General features: G+C 35.5%; 1 protein-coding gene across 1 annotated transcript in view; it reads right to left on the bottom strand.

Annotated features, from left to right (window-relative positions):
• Nucleotides 1-15,892, bottom strand: part of WDPCP (WD repeat containing planar cell polarity effector) — a 147,380-nt gene that overhangs the window by 73,343 nt on the left and 58,145 nt on the right. The window contains exons 7-9 of the mRNA XM_082755619.1: nucleotides 14,691-14,805; nucleotides 11,078-11,211; nucleotides 6,413-6,604 (exon numbers count right to left, since the gene is read on the bottom strand). Of these exons, the coding sequence (XP_082611745.1) occupies nucleotides 6,413-6,604; nucleotides 11,078-11,211; nucleotides 14,691-14,805 (441 nt within the window). The remainder of the gene's footprint in view (nucleotides 1-6,412; nucleotides 6,605-11,077; nucleotides 11,212-14,690; nucleotides 14,806-15,892) is intronic.

The raw sequence follows: 15,892 nt of genomic DNA, 5'->3' as shown, positions 1-15,892 counted from the left end.
TGAGAAGCTTCCTACCTGCATGTAATTTTGAAAGCATATCCTTGAAATGAAGTCTTGGGTAGGGCTGGTTGCTGTATGCAGAGAAATTCTACACTAGGGAAATATTCCTGAGAGGAGAGGAAGACTATTTGCTGTATCTCAAAACAGATGTTTTAACATACTGTTTAAACAAATTAGGCTTAAATGAAAGTTTTCTAGAGACTACTGTTCATATTCTGGCTGAAAACAAGAGAAACGCTTTTCCTTAGATTGGAACCGATAAAGTGCTTCTCACGCGTCAGTGGCCTCATTTGCCTCTTGGAGGAAGAGTTGCAAGCCGAGAGACCTCTTTGTTCTGGTTTCCTGTTTTGCTGAATGTAACTGGTATTTGGCACTCTGAAGGGGAAAAATGGATATTCTTTCATCTGAGAGGGAAGATTTGAGTTTCTCTGACAGGAATTACTTTTATTAATAATTCTTCATGCCACTAACTGAAGAACTAAAGCAGAGACATGCCACTGCAGAGGCATGTTAATGAGGCTAAGATAACACTTATGAAAAAAGTGTTCCTTACGGTTGGAAGCTGGAGAGGGACTCTTTATCATGGTGTGTAGTGATAGGACAAGGGTGAATGGCTTTAAATTAAAAGAGGGTAGACTTAGTTTAGATATAAGGAAGAGATTCTTTACTATGATGATGATGAGGCCCTGGCACAGGTTGCCCAGAGAAGCTGTGGATGCTCCATTCCTGGAGGTGCTCAAGGCCAGGCTGGATGGGGCTTTGAGTGACCTGGTCTGTTGGGAGGTGTCCCTGCTCATGGCAGGGGGAACTGGGTAATTTTTACCCAGTCCCTTCCAACCCAAACCATTTTACATGTATGATTCTATGAAACACAGACTAACAATCAAAACAACTTCTTTTTTTTTTTTTTTTTTTTCCCCCAAGAAGATGGTACACCATTACCTGCCAATTGTTTATCCATCTGTTAAGTGGCCACATGCTAGTAAATGTTACGTACATAATGCTTTAACATTCCATATGAAGGAATCCACTGGGATTCCTTCCTGGCAAGCAGTAGTTCTGAACTCTCTGGAACTCAAGACGGGAACATTAAAATCACAATGTATCCTCCAGTTAACAAAACCAACATTTTTGCGAGGAAGGGGAAGGTAAAACTGGAGGACTTCCCTCAGCAGTGGGTAGGACAACTGTCAGAATTGTGGAGCAGGGGACAGGGCAGTGGATCGAAAAAGACAAAGCCATAATACCACACTGTGACACGTATAATCCTATTCAACGTTAAGTGCTTTCCATAAATCTTGGACCAAGCACTTAGCCTTGGAATTCAAATGAACGTTTCTGGAAGTACTTTGCACGAAGTAAAACCAATTACTTTCTGTAAAATAAATACATTTTTCTTAAAAGTGCTTTTTAGTTTTGAGACATGCATGTTACAAAAGCATAGTAAATGTATTTAAATACTGTCCACGTAATTTATGCACAATTCCCTTATCAATGCAGCAGTCAAGCATCACTGATGCACATTTATAGCATATTCCCCTTGCAGTAATCAACAGTACAAAGGATGCTATACATGCCAACTTCTCACACCCAACTCAGAAATCGTAATAATCCAAGTCAAGGAATCTGTTAATTTTTGTAACTAACAAGCCTGAATTATGCTAGTTAGCATACCTTCTTTCTTTTTATGTGTGAAAAAAAATAATAGCACTCGCTTGTGTAAGCAGTATCGCTCTCTTTAGTGCAAATCTTTGAACACTTAAAATTGAAGTATTTTGCATAGAGTACTGGGGAAGGATAAAACCCACATATCAAAACAAGTATGAGTTTAAAACAGTAGTTCTTAAGCAGAAAATTGGCTTACCAAGCAGATTAAAAAAAAAGAAGAAGAAAACAAAAGAAACAGAAATAAGCTTGCTGTGACTGGATTGTGTGCCTTTCAGATGAGAAAAATGTTTGATTTATTTTATGGATGCTAAAAAAAATGCTTGTTTAATTTCACACAGTGAGGCTGCAAATAACAACAAACACTTTAATTAGAAATGTAAAGTGCGAAGTGTAGTGCACACTATGGTAAAATAATTTTAAAGACAGCACTGTGAAGGAGGAAGAAAAAACACCCTATTTTTAAACTCTTCTAAATAAAAATGCACAGTTCCTACTCCAACTTACTTGGCTGCATTGCATTTACAGTCCCACATGCATTCTTATCTAGATCTTCAGCCAATGTTTAGTTTTTATTTTCTTTCAAAAGTTATCATCATAATATTTATCCTGTATTACTCATTAAACCCTTAACCCAATGTGACATCAAGGATTTTACATTCTCTGCTCTATGCATGTGAGAGGTATTTCAGCTATTCAGTCACCCGGTAGATGTTTCTCTGAGTAGTACAGTAACTGTAGGATAGCTCACTCATAAAAGGTCTGCTGTATTTCACAAGTTTGTGGCATAGTGTGGAGGAAATAACTATTACACCTTGTGGGAGAAAGAAAAATAATGTTCTCTCTCAGGAAAATTATTTTTTCCGCAAGATTGAAGTATAATTTCAGTGATTTGTACTAGCACTAAATGGAGTGAAAATAAACATGGTAAAGACAAATGCAAACTACTACAGTAACTGAGCCTTGACATCATCACCTCCTATTAATTTATGTTTGCTGTTCAAGTTGATTTTAACATGGCTTTCTCTCAAAGCATTTAATCCAAGGATGATTTCAGATCCGATCTTATTTATTCACAGCAAATTGTTTGAAATGATTTCTGGAAGATTCTTCTTCTGCTTTCAAAATCAAAATGCCAGCATTATCTCTACAGGGAGACAATTTAAATAATGTCCTTGATCATTGGTACTTCGACAAAGAAGAAACAAACAAACAATTAAATAAATAAATGGGAGAATGGATGGGTTTACCAGAGAAAACCAATACATGCATGAAAGCAGACAAAGGTTCAACAAATACTCCTGCAGCAACATGAGTGCACACACAACATACATCACACACCACTGCAGTCATATGCTAACCAGAAAAACATTATTATGTCTTCAGGGGAGGATTCCTAATCAAATCCTACAGCATTTAACAGAGCAAATACTGATCTCTGGCAAAACAAAAACAAAAACAAAAACAAAAACAAACAAACAAACAAAAAAAGAATGAAGAAAGTAAAAGAAGTCAAGATTTGCAAGGAAAAAGTTGTTTTTGTTCTTAAGGGGATAATGTCTAATTTTAGCCTAATAGTAGCAAATCCTAAGACATGAGGCCATACAGCACAATTCCAAACATATTTATAAGGTATTTAAAATGTAAAATGGATTTCCCCCATTAAGTTGAAATGCTGCTTAAGTACACCATAGCCCAAATACTGTAAGTGAATGTGAATCACTCCAGAGCATAATGTGTAGTTAGAGGATATTATCATGACAAGGGGGTTGGGTTGTCTTGTCCCAGGGCTATTCCTGTCCTCCTCCTAACAAGCAGTCTTGGGGTGGACAGCAAATACCGCTCAGAAAATTCTTCCAGGGAGGAAGCAGTATCATTTACATTTGCTCTGCCACAACAATAAGTGTCAGTACCTGGCAGATCTCTTTGTGGTTTCTGTAGGTCAGAACTATTGTGCTGTAGAAAGGCTGTGGGTAGCACCCATTCATTTCCTCAGGCTTGGTTTTCTTTTTCATAACCCCAAACAGCTAGACATTTATGGGCTTCTTTTTTGATAAATTCCCCAAATTGAATCAGTTCATTCTTCTTCTCATTCTTTTGTTGACAATAATCATTTATTTGGGAGAAAACTCACAATATTGGTCAAGATATGATAAATATGTATCTACTTTAAGGCATAACAATGGCATGACAGCATTTTATTCCAGGTCTGTATCTGAAGAACACTATAAATGGTAAGATAGTAGAGGAAAAGAGAGGTAAATAATCATGTTTACAGAAACACTGTATTTTTTTTATGTTACCTGACCTAGAGAGTAACTGTTCAGAAGCTGTCTAAAAATGCTAACTATATTTTGGCTCTTGTTTAAGCTATTCCATGATGCTCAGAATTTAAAGGTGTTAAATTAAAGTTCCCCTCTAAGACTCTGGAGGGTAAAGATGTACTTAAGTTAATTGCAGTTTGGGGATTGATGCTATTTCTAGAGCTGCTGGGTTACAACATCCCCTGGTCTGTGAAGGGAAATGTAACTACCACCTATAAGTGGTACTAGAGAAATCAAGGAAAAAAAAAAAAAAAAGAAAAAAAAACACAGGATTATAGTTTGCATGTCATGGATATATAGGAAAAACATATAGGCAGAGTGTCTTGAGCTTCCAAGAGATAAATATGTGGGACAGACTAATTTACAAACAGGAAAAAAAATAAAGTTATTTATATGTGACTGAATTTTCCTTACCAGTGGCATAGTACTTAGTATTTTGTTGACAAACACGGGAAAAAAAATCATCTGAAGAGTTTAGAATTAAAACAGACAAGTGCAGACAAAGGATGAGAAAAAGGAAAGCAACGGAACAGTTAAAATGGGCTGTTCTGCTTTTTAAAATAATTTCCTTATATTTATATTACAATATGGGCTAAATTAAAAGGATTATGAGTTTAGGCCTAAAGGCTCAGTGAATGCTTATTACCCTTATTGTGCTAAGCACCAGTGACGTGCTTGGGACTACACTAGACAGACTCAGCCCAGAGCAACTTAAAGTCTAAACCAGAAAAGGATAAAACAAAGTGCACTGAAAAATGCAGAGTGATGCTGTGTTTTGGAATCTCCTTATAATATATAAAATGGAGAAAGCTTTAAAGCAAATGGGTAGTTTCTGTGAATTTCATAGAAGAAATGAGTCTTAAAAAAAATAATCTCAGAAAATAGAGATCTCAAAATGCTATGTTGAAATTAGGGAGCATCCTGGAAGAACATACAGAGATATGGCAAGGAAATGAATGGCACGGGAATGTCGCTGTCAGAACCAGGACATATGGATGTTATAGTAAGAAATTAGATCCAAGCTGTTAGTAGGATGACGTTTCATAATATGAAACTCGCACAGGAGACTAGGCTGCAAAAGCTTACAAAGTACAGATGTATGTTTTAACTACCAGAGTCATTTTTATATGTGATTGGGCACAGCTGCAGGGGAAATTGAGAACTGCAGGTGTGTATCAGGCAGAAGAGAAAGATGAGTCAAAGATGACCACTAGTGGAGAGAGGTCAATTGAAAAGAAATAAAGAAGGCAGAACTGGAGGTGATTTAAACTTAAATTCTACAGTGATTAATGACAGAAATAAGAAAAGCTGTCTCAACTACCTTTTCTCTTTTGCTTTCAATATACATAGAAAATCCCAAGGGAAAAAAACCCTCACTGAAATTAATACTAGTTATCAAAGTAATAATTCCAAGACATTAAAACATTTACATTTTCCCAAATTAAAGAGAAGAGAATGTTGTTTATAAGTGCAGCTTATTCTAAAGTGTTACTTTGGGCTTTTCCCTACAGGGAAATAGCCTATAATAGCTACCACAGAACAGCTATTCCACAGCTGATCCTCAAGTTTGTGCTCTTCTCCCACAGTCAGTGCCTTTTTACTCCATACTAGAATTGGCTTAAACTAAACTGAAAATAAAACACTAAATATAGGAGCATCTAAATAAGAAGTTAGTCCAAATCAACTTATTCAGTTTAAATTCAAGCTGTAGTTCTTTTCAAAATATGCCTAGATAGATTCATTTAAAAGTTTTTACTTAACATAAAAAACTAGATTCAAATAGCAGATTCTTAAACATGTGAAATAAAAATGAAATAGATGAAATGGAAACACCTGCCCAAAAATGTAAGCTAAGCAAGTGTCAGGAGGAGGGTCAGCCTGTAGCCCTATTCTAACCAATATTTCCACCTGTAGTTGGGGAATTTTGAGTTTTTCTCCAAGAAAACATTCCCTAATTTGATTAATACCCACAACAATTTAAGCAGCATCTGGGTGTAGCTTGAAGTTTGTAATAAAGCATTTGAAGTAGATTAAGAAATACCTATCAGTTAACATTGCAGATAATGTAAAATAATTGCACTGGAGAACAACATGCAACAGATACAGCTTATAAATCAGGTTAAAGAGTGTTTAGTGGTAGCAGCTCCAAAGCTATTCTGGTTTAAAGACCTAATTTCCGTGCTTCATTTCTCAGATTGCCAATTTTGATGTGAAAATATTAAACATAGTAAATAATGTGTTTTTTCAATTAAATAACGAACTTCTGTTTTAAGATCAGGACGGCTGATCTTAATTTTTCCTCTCTTCCTCTGTCAACAATTTAAACTGTTTCTTTTTGTCTACCAGAAAATGCATTTAATTTGAATAGCTATTTCTTTAGCAATTTCTGCAAAATCATGTAACAAGAGAGTTGAGAACTTTACCTCCAGTTTGCCATGTGCACAGCCTAATAGCAATAGGTTGGCTCTGTCCCTCTCAGAGGAAATAGGAGACCAAGGCCATGCTCCATCACTAGCTGCTGACCACCAGCAAATGACCATCTCTTGCAAACAGTTTATTGCCAGGTGACGTTTCATCCTTCTACCTTCTGGTCCAGGTATATCAATGTAAGAAATCTGATGGAAGAAAAAAAAAAAAAAAGGCAGGAAATATTTACGGTGATAAAATAGCACAGTAGGAGCAATTGGGAGTGTTTACTTTGGATGTGTGAAAGAGAACCTATATATACACAGAGGACTGTGTACATATATCTCCATATAGGCTGTCTGTAAATGTGAAAAATATCTCCTCAGACAGAAAGAGACATGCTCACACTTTTATCTATGGGGAGGGGATTGGGAAGGAAAGGAATGTGAGTTAAGAAGGAATTTACTGCAATGACTCCAATCAATACCAAAATGTACAGTCATGGTTGCTTGACAGCATCGACCTACACACAGGATTTAAGCTTAGCCATATTAAATGACAAGTTCTGTGAAGCTGACCAGGGAACGAAGGCTAGTGTTTAAGACATAATCGAATATTAAATATATTCTACAGCGTTCGAGCAAACATATATCTTTCTTTTTCCTCCCTAAATTAAGGAATCCAGATACAAATATCTGCTTTGCAAGAGAATATATACTTTTCTGCATAATGTGGATGAGCTACAGCATCATGCGTAAAGTTTATGCAGCTCTTGAGAATTGTGCCTCTTTCTCAGGAAGGATTTGTGGAATTTATTATTCAAACTCCGTTATTTTGGAGCATGGTTATTTGAAAACATGAGCAGTGCACCATCTGGGTGACACATGCCAAGGAAATATAGATTGCACCGCATTTCTGCTTAAGGAATTAATGGAAGGTTGATAGCTAGGGGAAAAAAAAAACTATCTTGCCATTGCTGGTCAGCAATAATCGAACCACTTTCTGGGGATTAAGCGCATGGCTAAGCCTACTGGACCAGACACTAGCAAAGGGCAGGGGGTCTTCTTATCAGAGAAATGCTTCTGGAGCCAGTCTCACTACATGACAGATTGCTTTCATATTCCTGTCTGCAAGGCAACAAAGGATGGCAGTAATGCGATAATGCCAGAGTGCAATGGGTGTTAAGAACCCGTTGCATTTATGTATTGTATTTAGTAAATAATCAGGCTCATCCAAATTGTGATCTCACCACTCAACCAAGGCCATTAAAATCAAGGTTAATGCTTTAATAATCCTTTGCTGTTTTTTATATGGTCAAAAGGAACCCTTTTCTATTTGCATGGTCATAATATTATTGACCTCTTCATCCCCTGAATACACATCAAAAGGAACTGAAATCAAAGTAATTACCAATGTTGTTCTCTCATGGTAAACATTTAACTCCTTGTTCTGTCTCCTTCAGTAAATTGAAATGGATTAAAAAACACAGATGTGAAAAAGACCAATATTTTCAGAATATCCTGTTTTACTTGTCAAAATTCTATTTAATAGTATAAAGCACACATAAAAGTGAACAAGTAACTTCTATTTGAATTAAAACTACGTACAAATAGTGAATTTGGTAGCGACATGTTCTTAGGGTGGAACACCACAAATACTTTCACAGATATTAATTAGTGCTGTACTGCAGTGTTAACGGTGTTAAAATTGTTGGTAACAATTTTACGTCTAGTAACAGACAATAGTCTTTGCGTATAACTTTACCTCTTGCATTAAACATTACACTTTCAAACATGGACTAATGCCACTGAGAAAAGGCAAATGATAACAGTTGTGTTTTTATTTTGCTGTACTTCAAGTCTATAGTGGTTCATACAATAATTCTTTCTTACTTTTTTCAAAGTGTAAATAAGATTTAAGGCGGTACCACTTAGAAAAGAAGAGGAGAAAGAAATTCTTCTATTCAGGTATGTAATGTGTAAAAAATTAACTTTTGGATAAATATCAAACTGTGATGGGAGAAGCATGGTTGACTTGGTCTCATTATTAATGGCACTCTGGCAGTCCAGTACTGCCTAGACGTCCCTGCCAATTTTTGTCCACCATTCGGCTGGACACCGGACAATGTGAACATACATCTGTCCACGTATCAAAGAAATTACAATCTAACTAAGACAGAAGTTTAATTATATCGTTACATATGATTGTAAGCAATTTTTAGAAAACATTTTTAGAATCAGAGATTAAAACTCAAATACTACATACATTTTTCAAGGCTACCCTGAATGTCAGAGGCAGAGATGAAGGCTACACTCAAATTTCCTGAATCTTTGTTCTCTATTTCAATCCCATGGTAGTTCTGTACCATTGCAAGCCACCTTTTAATTCAATTTCTCTTGGAAAAAAAAATATCAAAACTAAGAAACTGTTTTTGTTTTAAGTGTATATTGTTTGCACATTTGCAATTAAGGAATATCTTTTGTTTCTCTTGTTACTACTGGTAGCAACACTACTGTTGACTTTGTCTGTGATCTTTTAGCTTTTGTAAGCTTGACCAAGAACAGCCATGAAGAACTCTAATTCAGTGCAGAGAGCTGACATAATATTATTGCAGTTGTGAATAATAGTTTCTGCTGGCTCACACTAGTGCTATTCTGAAGATAATAAAAATTATATTTAGCTGCCTAACTAGCAAGCTCCACACAAAAGAATATTCAATTAAAAAATGCAAATGCTTTTTTTTTTTTTGGCTGGCAAAGAAATAATCCACAGCGATTCCCACTGATTTCAAGAGAAAGCAAAGTTAACATTGGAGGTGTTTCTAGAAGCTCAGCTGTGTCAGCAAAGAACAGAACGTAACAACCCTATTAAGGAGTCCAGCAGATATTTCTGGTTTCCTAGGGCAGAGACAGTTTTCTATGGATTAGGCTTTCCTTTTTCCCAAGAAAAACTGCCATAACCATTAGATCCAAAATGTGCACAGCGATACCTACAATGAAAATATATTTTCTAAACCTAAATGAAGCAAGGAGCTATGACCCTTACAATGTAATGAAGGCAATCTTCAGCTCACCACAATTTCTTAGAGTTTAGTGCTATTAAAAAAACAACAACAGCAACAAAAACCACCACCACCCACCAACCTTGCTTCCAAAGCACAACACCATAGGCCAGGCACAAGTGCACATCATTTTAAAGTAAACTACGTATCAGCTCAGTTCCTGGTGAACAGTGAACTGTCTCAAATCCACGTTACAGAGGTTGGATCAATCTCGCAAACACAAGTCATTGCTGAAAAGAGGCCCTGAACTGAAACAGCCTGGAAAATGTATTAGATATTCATCCTAGCAGAAAGTATTTCTACCAAGCAAGTTAAAATGTACTATGGCAAAACTTAAATTAAACACATCCTTAAAAAGCTTGCCTAGAAGTTGCACATTCCCTTATGTGACGAAGCAAATTACTAAGGGGTTGTCAAGGGAAAAATATTTGTTAGCACAAGATTGTTTTCCTTAACATTTATTCAATTTGAAATAAATACAAACCATTTTGTAAATAAATAAATACAAACTCTTTTGCTCACTACATCTTTCTACCTTCCTTAGGCAAAGGCTTGCCTCCGCTTCTTTCTTGAAGTGATTGGGCTCAGCCCTTTACCTCCTCTACCTGTTTAAAGTTAATTGCCTTTGGCTGATTATTTTGTTATACTGCTGTAGTGCCAAGCACTTCCACCTAAGGTCAGAGTTACACCGTCCTGAAGCCAAAGAGCTTGTGGTGCAAATAGGTTATGCCTACATAGACCAACCCACTCAAGATGCAGCATAATTTAGCTTGAGATGAACTCGTTTCTACTGACAACCAAGCCAGTCAGTTTAAAACTAGCTCAACGATCTGTAAACTATCTTTTTGCTACTGCTGTGACTGTGCTATAGACATACCCCTACCTAAAATGCTGCAAAAAAGGAGTATTTTAATCAATGTAAGTGGGGAATTGAGATACAGAGGCACCAAATCACTTGCCTAAGATCACACACATAGTTGTGCAGTGGTGAGAAACTCAGCTTCTGTATCTTGAGTCCTAGCTCTGTGGCTTAATTGTAAAACCAACTCTCCCAAAAATACGATTACTGTAACTAGAGGGAAAATTAAGATTTCTGCAAGGAGTTACCAGAGTCTTAGAACTCAGACAGATGACTGAATTATCATAGCTTCACAAGTTTGTGTATATCGGTTGAGCCATAGTAATTGACCATGTGTGTGCTTTTAGCCCACAGCAAACAAGAGGCAAAACACATTACCTTAAATCTTTTACACCGAGGTTTACCATTACAGATTTTACTTCATGCTTGTTAGATGCTGAGAATGTGCAAAGGGTCAGTTACTGCTGCTCAACTGACACGAGGTAATCTGTTAAGCAGGGGTAACTTAACTGTGTGTCTGAGCCCTTAACCTAAATACAGTAGAAAATTGGATCCCTCTTGGCACAGTATTTTTAACTCATTAGCTCAGAATGCCATGTCATTTTTCTTAACTTTTCAATAACTGTCATTTTTAGAATTTGAGCTGTTCTGATCAGTTATACAAAGGTTTTTAAATTTGTACTTCTATAAAGAATCCGTGAGTGCCAGTGATTTGTAATATAAAGATACCGTAGCCTTTACAGTCACCATTGACAGCTATACCTTAAAATCCAAACAAGAGAGTTTTTCCAGCCTTCTGTTTACATCAGGAGAACCCATCTTCTTCGTAAACTGAATGAAGCAGAGTTGGTTATGGTCCTCGAATGACAAGATGATGAAATTGTCTGCAAGAACAGCTGGAAAAAAAATAGTCACGACTGTAATACCTGTTTCTAGTAAGAAAACAAATTTCTGAACTCTCCACTGAGACACTGCAAAAAGCAATTTTTTCAAGACAGTGTCTTAAATATTACACTGAAGCCTCTGTAATCTCCTAAAAGACATCAATGTGTCATTCTGCCTGGGCCTTCTTGGAAATGAGAAATAAAGCTTAGGGAGTACTCAGATTACATAAACCTGAATAAATTATCTCATATCAAGTTACCACTACATTCAAATATGTGCCTGTTCCACATCCATTTTCATCTTGGTTCAAGCCTTCAGAGTTTTTCTTACAGTAGCATCCGTCGTATTTTGGAAGAGCACCTCATACAGCATTGCTGGTATTGAGCATGATAAATGAAAATTAGTACATGGGGTGTATCTGGAATTCTGACATTGTAAGACTCTGGGTGGCTGCTACATACAGAATTATGCTTTAGAGGGGTTATGAACTTGTTGAAAGCTTAACTTGTGGGTACTTAAGCAATACAGAAAACCAAGATGGAACAGACTCCCTTGAAGTCTGGGAAAGTGCAGTTGAATGGTTCAATATAAAACTGATTAACAGACCAAAATAGTTCAATATAAAACTGATTAACTAATTTGACAATGAAAATTAATTAGACAGTGCTATCTAGGATTTTTCCCAAGTGTTATCTTATCCAGTTATTGAAACAGTGCCTACATTTAAAGAGATGTCTGAGAACAAAATGAGGCATCAGGGTAACCAGTACCAGATCACTGAAGAATTGTTAATGAGAATCAGGTTTAAAGTAAAGCTAGCAAGCTGTTTTCAGAAAGTAAACTCAGAAACCTCTGCTAACAGAAACATGACAAGAAAATTGGAACTGGATTAAAAAAAATAAAATAAAATAATAATAATCCTGCAGAACAACCCCTTAAAAACAACAAAAATTGCATTTGTGACTAATGTCCTAGATTCTTAAATGTATTTTTAATATCCTTAAGTAGTTTCTGTCGACAGTTGAGTCTTGCATATAAGCAGTGAAAACTGGCTACTCAGCTTTGCTTTGATTTAGTCTGTTTTACAACTAGTTGCATTTTCCAATAGTCATGTACTGGCACAGCTCTGAAGTATCTGGTATGCAAATGCTAAAGGGTAAAATTTAAAGCCAAATAATTGCCTTTGAAATGTAACATTAACACTAGCTTTTGGAGAAAAAAAAAATAATAATAAATGGTGATAAAGTATCTGACGTGGTAAGTTAGAAGCTAAGACAGACTCTAAACATAAATGGAATATATGCCCATCTGAAGAACAAACCTAGAAACTGTGATGCCAACTAAATCTACCTGAATGTAACTATGGGCAGTTATACCACTATTCAGAGAGGCGCCCTGAAGAGAACCCATATGCTGCAGGGTCAGATTACCCTAAAGAGATGGGCAGTGAAAATTATATCCTACATACTCCTGCCACAAGGCCTCAGTGCCACAAATTAATTTTCAAAATGAGAAACACCGTTGTCTTTTAAGAAGGCAATTTTTTCATCATTTCCAATTAAACTTTTTTTTTTTTTTTTACCTATATAGTAATAAAAATTAACAGTGTTTTATGAGAGGCATGTGGATTACAAATGCAATCTTCATTTTGTATTTTGTGCATGCAATCTGACCTTTATTATTCCAAATGTTAAGAGGGCATGCTACTCTGAGTTATAATTAGAATTACAGTGTTACAGACGTAATTGTGGCAGATTGTAACCTTTAACCACACTTACATATTTGTTTTTTTTAAAAAAAAAAAAAACAACAAACTATTATTGTTATACAGCCTTCTTGTATTAAATATCAAGTTCTTTTTGGCCAACATTAACATCACAACCCAGATTCCAACCTAGATTTGGAAGGACATGCAATTTTGTTGGATTACAGTTAATTTATTCTAGGACAGTACTATGTCTTGGTTCTCAGTATGCTTACTTCAATATATTTATTTATTTATTTTTACCACTACTGTGTGGGTAGCAAAACTATCTTCTTTCGCTGTCCATAAAAATATGTATTACAGTGGCAAGTATTTGGTGGCTTTGCTTTTACTGAACAGAAGATGCACTGTTCCACCTTCAGACATGCACATTAACAAATAGAGGGAAAAGAAATTATTGAATAAGTGAATACAAGGATAAATGATTACATAACCTCATTTATAGCACTGTGAATATATAACTGTAGGAAAACATATTTGTTGCTCTTCTATTGCTTTAGTTTTAAATTTTATTAGATAAAAATATTTTTTAAGTTGTATTTATGTAACATACTAAGGCAATATAATGCAATGTATGTATAATTTATTTTTTATGAAAAAAATAAAAGACAGTATATGATAAATAAATTCTACAAACAATTTCAGTTTGGGTATAACCTTAGCTTCCATGCTTTCCTACTTTTTGTCACCTCTAGTTACAAAAACCTCTCTCTGGAAACAAAGGGAAAAAATCTGAGTTGGATTTTGTAGTCTTAGTAGTAACTTAGGTGAAGAGGGAAAAAAAGGAGTCAAGATGCTAAATGTGTTCACTCTCTAATTAGTTGATAAAACAAATGAAGTTAGTTAAATTTTTTGATACTGAAGATTCTACTGACATAGTTTTATTAATTTTATTTTGCAGGACTAAACTTAAGTTGATAAGAAAAGATGAGAGGGACACAGATTGCAGCTTTCTGAAATAATCAGGCCAATATTCAATAGATGCACGGGTATGCACAAATATAAATCATTAAAGATCAAAGCTAAACCTAGCATATAATCATATTTAAAGGATGTAATTTGGGTCTACTTTTTAAGAATTTGGAAGACAGTGCCCATGTAGTTTGGTTCATGTTGAATTTCCTTATTCTTGATCATGCAGATGCTAAGATGCTGACAGCTGGTTAGGCTCAGTGGAGCTAAGTAGGGACACACCGAGGAAGTTATTGCCATTCTATAAAACTACTGAAGACAGGTACATTTCCTTAAGTTTTCCCCTACATTAAAAAAAAAGATCGTTGTAGTTAGTCATTAGTTAATCATGCTTGTGAGATGCTGGAAATCTAGAAACTAAATCAGAGCACCTCCACATACCTAGTGGTCTAATAAGAAAATATTTTAATAATAACTATCCCATGTAACTAATCAGTTGGCTAATGTTTGTTTCTGTCCCATTTTCCCAATTATGAAATAAACACAAGTTCAAATGGCATGTTCCCAGTGACTGAAACACATAAGAAACTGAATTTTAGAAACCCATTCAATATTTGACAAGCCTGAAAACTTTGATGTTAAATATTATTCTTAAAGTGTTCTTAGTCCTAAGGGTTGTAACTATGGCATTACATGCAATTACTTGTTGTGTTTGCAAGTCCCCAGTGGCAATAATTAGTCTACCTGTTGACATACTGTTTCTCTACTCCATTGTTAATGTAAGGCAATTGATTTGCACGTGGGTGTAATTACCATCACTGATGGTGTCGGAGATGAGCTTCCCCACCAGGGTCCTGTCAATCACCACTTTCTCCAGCTGTGGCCCAGAAAGGCTTAGGGACACCAACATTCCTGAATGAAAGAGGAGCTAAATCCAAAAAGCGAGAAAACAAGACATCAGGAATCATTAATAATACGAAACGTTCCAAGGTACATATTAGCGGCTGTCTGTTACTTACTAATTTAATTTTCAAAATTATGAAAAAGACTTTTATCTTAGATGTGAAGATGTCTTATAAGGACTTAGAAAGCTTTTTCAATGAAAAAGAGAGGTGTAATATGACACAGAATTATGCGGCTACGAGAATTACAAATGATGAACAAGTGAAGATGATGCATGCTAAGTCCCCAAATGTTGATTAAAATGTACTGAATTTGTTTTAAAATAAATAAATAAATAAAATTCTGTCCTTAATGACTAAAGGAATGATGCTGATCACCCTTAACTGTCAAAAAATAATTTATGTTACATTTGTTGCTATTACTTCTTTTTTCATCATTAAAAAACTCAGCCAAGGCAGCCTTCTGTTATTTAAATGCTTCTGTATGTGGATGCTGAGTCAAGATTTCTGACTCAGTATCATCTAGTAATGTTTGGTACACTGAAGGTTTGGGCTATTGAATGTGAGACACTTTTAAGACCTGAATTTGTAAGTCATCTACAGACCTTCAGAACATCATTTTTTTCTGGTGTGTTTATACCGTGCCTGTCATCACTTGATTTTTCTTTAAAAATAAATAATTGGATAGCCTGGATAAAAAAGAATATAAAATTGTGCTTCACATAATTTTTTATTATTTTCAGAGATTAAAGAGAGCACCTTTCTGCTAGCCCGGTTAGTTCTGATCATTCGTATATTGTTTAACTTAAATAATGGTGCCTTACCACAACGATAACTCTGAGCTCCTAACAAATTCAGATACTCCTTGACATACCATCATAGATGTCCCTCTTAGAAAGAAGAAATATAAACTATTGGACAGAATAGTCAGATGCTTATTTCAGAGTTAGCCAAATATTTTTACCAAATTAATCTCAATTAAATGATACATACAATCTCAAAGACTAAGTTACAATACTTATCAGCTATTCCTGATGCCATATTTTGCATAAGAGAGATACCACTTGGTGGGAAGAATCATGAAAACCATTGCTTTTTGCATAATTAAGTCAT

This window comes from Aythya marila, assembly GCF_965140915.1.
Source record: "Aythya marila genome assembly, chromosome: 3".
Lineage (NCBI taxonomy): Eukaryota > Metazoa > Chordata > Aves > Anseriformes > Anatidae > Aythya > Aythya marila.
The sequence above is the reverse complement of the archived record's forward strand: the minus strand, read 5'-3'. Positions and strand labels throughout refer to the sequence as shown.